The 9,058-nt window shown below is 35.5% G+C and overlaps 2 protein-coding genes across 5 annotated transcripts in view; one reads left to right on the forward strand and one right to left on the reverse strand.

The window, feature by feature from the left end:
- Window positions 1–2,528, reverse strand: part of LOC109849888 — a 31,885-nt gene extending 29,357 nt beyond the window's left edge. For 2 of the 3 annotated variants that reach the window (XR_002249261.1, XM_020419772.1), the window contains exons 1-2: window positions 2,328–2,426; window positions 2,162–2,250 (exon numbers count right to left, since the gene is read on the reverse strand). Coding sequence is in view for 1 of the 3 variants with exons in the window: in XM_020419771.1 (XP_020275360.1) it covers window positions 2,162–2,250; window positions 2,328–2,511 (273 nt within the window). In the remaining 2 variants the exon portion in view is untranslated. Of the gene's footprint in view, window positions 1–2,161; window positions 2,251–2,327 lie in introns of all 3 variants that reach the window. The other variant, XM_020419771.1, reaches the window with a different exon arrangement.
- LOC109849887 lies at window positions 2,621–8,718 on the forward strand. Of its 2 annotated transcripts, none has more exons than XM_020419768.1 (8): window positions 2,621–2,826; window positions 2,906–2,975; window positions 3,052–3,109; window positions 3,192–3,253; window positions 5,933–6,168; window positions 6,314–6,347; window positions 6,437–6,565; window positions 8,239–8,718. In XM_020419768.1, exons 1-8 carry the CDS (start codon window positions 2,779–2,781, stop codon window positions 8,424–8,426), a joined length of 825 nt encoding a protein of 274 aa, XP_020275357.1. In that variant the 5' UTR covers window positions 2,621–2,778; the 3' UTR covers window positions 8,427–8,718. The 2 variants fall into 2 exon arrangements, with proteins under 2 accessions (XP_020275357.1, XP_020275359.1); XM_020419770.1 differs by having other exon boundaries at window positions 2,635–2,826; window positions 6,314–6,341.

The raw sequence follows: 9,058 nt of genomic DNA on the forward strand, positions 1-9,058 counted from the left end.
ATATTGGCAAACCTCCCCCAAAGGGTCATGAAAACTTTTACAGGAGCGAGCTTGATCAAATAGAGGATGAACATGTATAAAATCATAGTATCTAACTATATTCAATGAATACATCATATGTTACTAGTATGTAAATTTACGTAATTTTCTTTATAGGTCAAGTGGATTCCCTATGAACTGGTTTTAGCTTCACTATCAGATATTTGTAGAAATGATGAAGATATATAGCATGCCCGAGTACCGATTATATGTTTTGAGATTGTCAAAATGCACGTGCCCTATCGTGTGCTCCGATAATTTAGATTAAAACAACATATTCCGGATCCTGTAAAAAGAATAGAACGAAATCCCCAAAAAATTAAGAGCACATCATCAAAATTAAAAGATAACTCATCATGCTTACATTGAGAATTGGGAGTTGAGGGAGGATGTTGTAGTGATGGAGAAGGCTAACACACCATAACTAGATGTGTACTTACGTTGGTATTGGAGAATTACTCACCGATGGATATTTCGGGAGAACAAAACACCTAAGGAATACATACCGAGAGGTCCGTTTGAGAGAGTTGGTAAGTGTATAGGCAAAATATACAATTATTTCATGATTATTATTTTTATTATCATCCAATTGCTAATATTCCTCTTTCGCTTTTTATCTTATAGGTACAAGAACTCGATGAGGTTGCTTTTATTGCACATGATGCATTGAGATCGACTACCGAGCCAGGGGCGAGGAACACATTTGTTCGCATCATAGGAAAAAATTCAGTCTGCTCTTAGAAAGACGCGTCATGCAAATCGTGATGCACGTGAGGAACGACTCATAGGGTACGAACGTCGACGGGTCCGAGGACAGACAAGAGCAAGCCAAACCGGATGTTCACAGCAGGTTCAAGTCGACGAGGTTGTCATGCACTCACAAGTTCACACACAACCGGATGATGAGATCATCCAACCTCATGTTGAAGGAGAACGAGGAAGGGGGAGAGGAAGAAGAGGAAGAGCAAGAGCGAGAGGAAACGGAGTTCTAAATATTTGCTAAATTTCGATATACTCTATATGATGTTTATGTTTGAAATGCTACGAGTTTATGTTTGAAATGCTACTGTGACTTGATTATGGTTGGATTTTTAGTAAGTGAATTACATATTATGTTTTTGTTAGAGATTGGTTATAGATGTAATAATTATATGAAGACATGTGCTTATTTATGATTGAAACTGATTGTGGATTGATGTGTAGCAAGAGAGTTGTGTTAAACTTAACAATTTTAGTTAAAGATTGATATATGTTAGCACGAGATGAGATTTTTCAGCAAGTATGTGGGCTAGATGGTCTCTGCCAAATAATTAGGGTTAGGAACCCCGACCATTTCGTGCACGCGATGCACGTTCTGCTAAAGACAATTTTGTGCGGGGCAATCCCAAACGATCGGGGTTTGGGGTTAGGAATCCCGACCAAATTAGTCAGGGTTCGCAACCCTAACTTGTTTAGATGGCTTAACCCCGGATGTGGCGATGATCAGTTCTAATTAGTCGGGGTTGGTTGCCAACCCCAACTAATTAGGAAGCCAATTTTTTTTTTAAATCGACCTAGTTTCTGGCCACGATGCTAACGTGGTCAGAAACTGGGTTGATTTCTATAATAAAAACTGGAGCGGGTCAAATTTTTTTAAAAAAAAGTTTGGTTTGGGGCTTTTTTGAAATTTTTTTCTTTCAAACATTTATCATTTTAGATTTTCCTATATAGAAAACTTAACTCAAAGAAAAAGGTGGAGATTTAAAATCTTACTAGATATTTTAAGGACAAATTTTCAAAAACAACCCGTTTAAAAACCTAATCTCAAAAAATAACCTATTTAGAAATTATTTACCAAATTCGATCCATTTTCAACCAATTGGCTGAAACTGGGTCGAATTTGGTGAAAAAATTACAAAACTTCACATGACTTCAAGTCCCGTGAAATTTAAGCGCCAGATAATCAAGTTTAATGGGGTTTTAAACTTCACGGGTTTTGTAGTTTTTTTCCACCAAATTCGACCCAGTTTCATCCAGTTGGTTGAAATTAGGTCGAATTTGGTATATATATTTTTCAAATAGATCATTTTTTTAGAATAAGTTTTGGAATTGGGCTAAATTGAAAATTTGTCCATATTTTAACCTTTGCTGCATTGGGCACCGAAATGAGAAGAGCTTCATCAATCGATTCACAGGCATAACTATCCCCATCGATCTCAATCTTGCAGTTCCCTAAATCGAGATCGAATACATAAATGACAGATTTTACGGGGATTTTTTAATAGAAAATTTAGGGTTTTGAGCAGTACCCGATAAAAATTGGAGAAGGAGACTAGCGCTTTTTTCGCGCCATCGGATTTCTTTGTAAGGCGATTTCGAATTTCGATGTGAGAAAATTTTGGGGGAAATTACCGATGCCATTTTATAGAGAGCGGGAAGTGTTCTGTAGACCAAAGTATTAAATGGGTTATTTGAGATAGCCCATTGATGCATCTCTATCACTGAGGCCCAAGCCCAAATCCTCACCTCTTCCAGCTGGAAAACCCAGAAACAAAATTAGTAAGGAGGCGGGCAACGGCTTCATGTACTGCGAAATCGAAAAATAAGCCCTCTCTTTTTCAGAAATTTAATGTCTAAAATTTTCAAAATTTGCATTCCCGCTACTTTCTACTCTCCTCTTCTTCGCTTTTTGCGGCTAGCCCCTTCTACTATTCTTTTGTTACCAAACCCTAGAATTATTTCCTCTTTCTAGGGCATCGGATGGAGCAATTCAACTCCAAGCTTTACGATAAGTACCAGAATCTCAAGGTAACTCCTTTGTCTCAAATCCGTATCAAGAAAATCAAAAGATATGTTCTTTTTCTAATTTGGGGTTCAATTTCTTCAGAAGAGGAAGTTAATCGACGAGGAGGAGCTGAGCCATAAAAGAGACGCTGCTCTTAGAAGCTACCAGCTCGGTATTTTGTTGATAATTTCCCAAAACTCTGTTTCTTTTTGGGTGTCTAGGGCTTGAGATCTGGAATCTTTTTGCAGAGGTTGAGGAGCTGATTGAAGAGTTGAAGAATGAGAACGACCGGTTGCGATCTGAGATGTGAGTGTTATTTTCATGGGTTGTTCTTTTAATGTATTTATTGAAAGGTTTAACCGTGGGATGTTGTGTTATTGTGTTGTAGAATTGAGCTGCAAAAGAAGTACGATGAGAGCCAGAAGCTAGTGATTGAAGAGAGCAAAAACAGTGAGAAAGCAGACACCTTTATGTTTTAATTTTATGCTTACATGTGTGTTTTGAATTTACAATGTTTTATACAGTAGAACATATTTAGGTGAAGTATTTCATTCTATTTCCGTTCAGGTTAAGTTTGTTGAAGAATTAGCATGCCCTTACTGTAATAGTAGTATATTAGAAGTTATAAAACAATGTACTCAAAAATAGCAATTGACAAGTTTGAGGTCACAAATATACTGATTTGATGGGTAGGATAGGATTCACGTCCAGTGCAACATGTGTATTTGCTATCTAAATTCCTTTCTTATTAAATTATAGGACATGTGCTTTCGTAATTCATTTTAATTATAGTGTAATAGCATACCAAAAAAAAATTCTAAATTAGGTAAAGGAAGAAAACCCTATTACCTACTTATCAGATGTTGAGGGAATTATCAAAATGAGATAAAACCGAGATATGCAAACCAAATAAATCAAACTCATCTGTGTGAGCATGGGCACAATACTTGTTAGAAGTTACGAAACAATGTATTCATGAACGTTCATTGCTCAAATGAGAATGTTGAGATGGATGTGGCAATATATTAAAGGGTGGGATAACAAATTGGCGCATGTATAAGAAAACATCATTAGCTTCAAAAAGCTAAGATGAATAGTCCCATTACTTTTTTAGTCCCTACAATGTCTCTTATGTGCAGAGACCAACAAGTGCTGTTGAGTCCAACTCTATTTCGCCTCAGCTGAACTATTGTGATGTCCATTTTTTCCGTCAATGTTTTACATCACTTCACTATGTTCTTTTCCAGTCAGTTCACTAGTTCTGGCAGTCATATTAAGAGACTTATGTCATGAAACATAATGGATGTTGGTGTCATTTATATATTTAACTCATACTCTTACTGTGGTAACTAATACTATTAGCTTACTGTAAATAACACAGTATTTCACATGCCAGTGTTATATAGACTGGAAATATCTCTGACCAATAACTGATTTCCTAATGGCGGTATTCTAAATTCGAACAAGTAAGGGTGTCAGGAGCATACAAACTTTCCCTAAGATAATTGATTACTTGTTTTACACTTTTGCTACCTTTAGGCTGCAATGGTCTAGGCATGTTTAAGAATAACTTGCAGATGCGGCCATCAATATAGATGATCTCCATCATTCCTTGGATTTATCTTTTAATATGGGTTCAAGGCACTCCTACTCTTTTCTGCTTTGTCTTGCTGCGGTTTAAGTTAGCAGATTTCACATGTTTTATCTGTTCTGCATATTTGACCTTTCAGAGTAAATCAAGCTTGATTCATGAAGTATTTAAATTGAAAATTTTGTTATATACTCGGACATAGAGAGGGATGCAAGTGTAAGCTTGTAGTGGACACGTGTTTTTTGAAGTGTTACAAAAGCAAGACCTGCTCTTCTAGTCTTAAGCTTTGGCCAAAACCATCATCCATGGCCATTAGTAATCTTCTCGTAGGGGATCAATCTGAAACTAGGCCAATATATCAGCTAGTAGTTGACAAAAAGTCATCAATTTTCTGGAGAACATCATCCTTGATTTGAATAACTAGGAAGACATTTCAGCTTGAGGAGGTAAGCAGGTTGTGGGTAGACAACTCAACATGATCAGCATGAACCTGCAATTGACTAATGTAGTTCCCTTGAGTTATTGAACTTCTGCAAGTTTATCTTACAGAAAGAAGCAACGTGAACAAATGTATGCAACTCATCATGCTTGAGCAAATTATGAGAGAATTAGAAAGATGGGAAGAAATTATGTTCGCATATTAATAAGATTTGGAAACAATAAGAAAGAAGAAAAAGAAGATTAGGGTCTTATGTTGGATCAAGCACTTTGCATATCTTCATGGAATCCTTAATTCCAGCTTATCGACTAATTAATGAAAAATACTATGATGATATCCATTATAAGCCTAATTGACGCAAAAATAAAAAAAATTAACTCCTACTTTAACTCGGATTTTCTTCAATAAGATGATTCATGAAAACACTTTATCCCCAATCATCCCACTATAAAATTTAGAAAACCATACTGCATTAGATACATATGCTTTACTAAAATTACAAAATAGTTTTCGAGTACTTCTTGTAATTTTACCTTCAAATGGCAATATTGAAAGATAACAGCCTAGAAATTCAAATTTGAAACTATTGAAGGGGTTCTCAAGCGAAGTTTTCAAACCTTGCTAAATTCCAGTTCAAGTGTCAGCTTTAATACTGATTTCCAAATTTATTTTAAAAGAACCATATGTGGTGCACCTCAGACAGAATCAAGTTTCAAATATTGCATTAGCACCAAAGTTATATTTATCCTATGTTATTTGGCACTAATTTAAGAAGCAATGCTGATTACCATTTAAATTACTTTATATATTTGATATTTGATGTCTATCGCTATTATAGAACATTTCTTTTATTTGAAGATGAGGTAATGTCCGGAGGCATGCAAGCATTTAGTTATTAATCGCTAAAGATTGCATCATTTACCACTGAAGTTATATTTATACTATGTTATTTGGCAATAATTTAAGAAGCAATGCTGATTGCCATTTATGTTCTAGTTGATGTATATTGCTATTATAGAACATTTCCTTTAGTTGAAGATGAAGTAATATCTGTAGACATGCCAGCATATAGTCATAAACTGATCAAATTGTGTAACAGAAAAACAGCTCTCTGATGAAGTAGGAAGACTTCAGAATCTATTATCAGAGAAGGATGACCATGCCAATGGTGTATCACCCAAATCTTCTTATACTAGTCCTAGACGCTCATCGAGGAATACACACAAATGTTCATCAAAGAAGACGACTCCAAATCAATCGATCACACGAAGTAAGGTCCAGTATAAAGAATCCACCGACAATCCTTATGAAAGCTGTCAACAGGAGAAACATGTGGTATGAAGATTATAACTACATATTGTTGTCTTCAAGTTGTTGAAAAATATTGCAACTTGTTGAATCTTCGTTTTTAGTGCCCGGCTGATCGATTAATATTATTCTCTGAAATTATGATACATGTACCTGACGTGGAAATTTATAGCCAGAATGCTGCCGGAATAACGTAACAGGTTCAGGTGCATCTTCTATTTGAAAATGCTTATTTGTAATCTTAATCAACCAATCATTCCAACTCTTTCTTATATTAGGTTTGATATTTTGATAGGAGATGCAATGAGTGAAGATCAACTAACATGCACATTTCAGTCTCTCTTGGAGTACTTTGTCAGCATGAAATTTTCATTGAAACTGCAAGCTGATGGGCTATGTATTTTAGCCATCCATCAAAGGAGTGGTAATTTACTAACTTCCAATAATCAACTCGTATTTTCTTAGAAGTTATACATCCAAAATCCTTCGCATCGCTTTCCAAAAGCAAAATTTCTTTTAGCTACTTCTATGAACTGACTAATATTTTCTAATTAATACCCTTCCTCTTATGTGTATATCTACCTCCTATTTGTATTATTTTCATTATTGTGCTAGAATCTATAGATTGCAAGTAACTGGTTCTTTTCAATATTGCCACATGTAAACTCTTGTAAACTGGGACATCTTTGTTTTAGCCATTATGTCCCACAATATTTTTCACAGAAGTTTCCAATGGGCATGTTGATGATCCCCTCAATTCCAAGACCGAACCCAACATATGGATATGGGATCATATAAACCCAACATATGGATATGGGATCATATACTGTTTCTTATAAGATGTTGAACAACATGTGCTTTCCATTCCTGTACTGAAAGCTAAATCTCTCACCTTATGAAACATTGCTACTGTAACATGAATTTCATATGTAAATATACTTCCTTTAAAATTTCAATCCATTTAATTGCATATGGGATCATATACTGTTTGTTAAAAGATGTTGAACAACATGTGTTTTCTATCCTCCTCTGCCGAAAGCTAAAGCTTTCCCTCACCTTATGAAACATTGCTGGCGTAGAATATGGATTTCATTTGTAAATATGCTTGATTGCTATCTTAGCTTCTTAAATGGAGAATAGTGAATGCTTATTTTCTCGCAAGAATGTCCCTCAAAGTATACTGATACTAAGAACTCAGCAAACCCATTTTGAGGAACAACTGCGTATAGATGGTGATTTCATGCGAAAGAGACATTTGTCTCTTGTAGTCCTTTCTTCTTCTTCTACTGTTCTTAAAGCTCATCGAGGCACCCAAGTGTTGCGTGGCGTCCTATTTATTATCTTGTTGAATCATTGTGAATTTCTAAACCACATCTAAACTCGTATTCAGATGATTATATCATTGTCATCACATAAAATTTTAGCTGAAAATTGTTTCATCTTTGAGAATAAATTGTGTTGAGAAAGCTCCAATATAACTGATCAAGGTTTCTTCATGACGTTTGACTTGATATAGAACCTTGGTCATATTGAGGATGCAGATCCTACTTCAATCACATAAGCACACAATAAGACAATAGAATCCCAATAATTGAAGAATAATACAATATTAAAGTGGTTAGAGGGTGTTCGAGAGGGCTTATTTTTTGTCAAAGTAGCTTCTAAGCCAGCTTATTAATATATGACTGTTTGGTACAGCACACATAAGCTAGCTTTTACGCCCCACTTGAAAAAGTTGGATTCCACAACTTATGAAATACTAGCTTATAAGCCCACCTAAATAAGCTAGGTTTGACCAAGTAAATGACTTTTATACCCATACAATTTCTATAAGAGTTCTTTCATAAAAACCAAAAGTCATCCTAGCTTAAAAGCTTCTAAAGCCTCTCCAAACACCTTCTTGGTTAGATCAAATTCGAACTACATCCACTGGGCAAAAATAGAAAGATTGATTACATTACCCTTAGGAAAACTAGATTACAAGAGAAATTCCTCATCTCTCTTCACTCATCCTTTCCCTCACATAGCCCTAATCTCAAATCCTCTCCGAAGTTCATCTCATATCTCATTCATTATTGACTAATATCGGCTTTGCAGGATATACTTTTACTCTGACATGGGTAAGGCATGCGGATGGAAGAGACGGAGAGATGTTTTACCGGGTATCTACCCTGGGGACGCTAGAGAGGATTGCTCTTGATTGGATGAAGGAGGACATGGTTTTCAGCGTGACCATGTTCTCTGTTTTCTTAGAAAGAATAAAGAGAGTTCTTGGACACTCTTGATTGAATCCTTGGCATCTCTCTTCATCTTAAGCTGCAGAAAGCTTCGACTTTGAGATGTACAACTGCTGATCATTTTGCCAGAAAGAGACTCCATGTACCACTGAAGATCATTGTATATTGGGCAATGTTTAATATTTTGGCTACTAAAATGCTGTCAAGGAATTGATTTGACTAATGTATGTTAAGCTCTCGTCTGCTGCTGTGATGTTACTTAGCAGTTTGAACTGTTAGAAATATTGTATTCTTTCAGGTTTGAGAAATGTGATCGATGTTTATCAATTGATTGAGCAAAGCCTACATGTTTTCCACACTGCGAATATGTGGTGATGTCTTTTTTGGACAACAAATCACATCCATGATTCTATTTTGATTGAGAGAGAAATATGTGGTGGGGGGGATTGTGTTCAAACGTGTGCTGGTGATTTTTTTTTTAATTTTCTTTTGATCCCAACTTAAATACACTGATGCTTAAACGCAAGATAAATGCTCGTTAAAATCTCAGTGTGTATCATTCCATGAAATTGGCATGTCATAGTTTTTTGTTCTTAGGAATTCTTATATACACCCTTAGCATCTCTTTCCTGTTCTATATAAAGCTGGAAACTTTAATTTTCATCTTTCACTCCATAATA

This window comes from Asparagus officinalis, chromosome 7, assembly GCF_001876935.1.
Source record: "Asparagus officinalis chromosome 7, Aspof.V1, whole genome shotgun sequence".
Lineage (NCBI taxonomy): Eukaryota > Viridiplantae > Streptophyta > Magnoliopsida > Asparagales > Asparagaceae > Asparagus > Asparagus officinalis.

Excerpts from the sequence above, each read along its gene's own strand:
- LOC109849887 (XM_020419768.1), top strand. The coding sequence starts at position 2,779 with ATGGAGCAATTCAACTCCAAGCTTTACGATAAGTACCAGAATCTCAAG. Across the intron at positions 3,254-5,932 it reads GATTGAAGAGAGCAAAAACA|AAAAACAGCTCTCTGATGAA; the intron begins GTGAGAAAGCAG and ends ATTGTGTAACAG. Across the intron at positions 6,169-6,313 it reads GTCAACAGGAGAAACATGTG|CCAGAATGCTGCCGGAATAA; the intron begins GTATGAAGATTA and ends GGAAATTTATAG.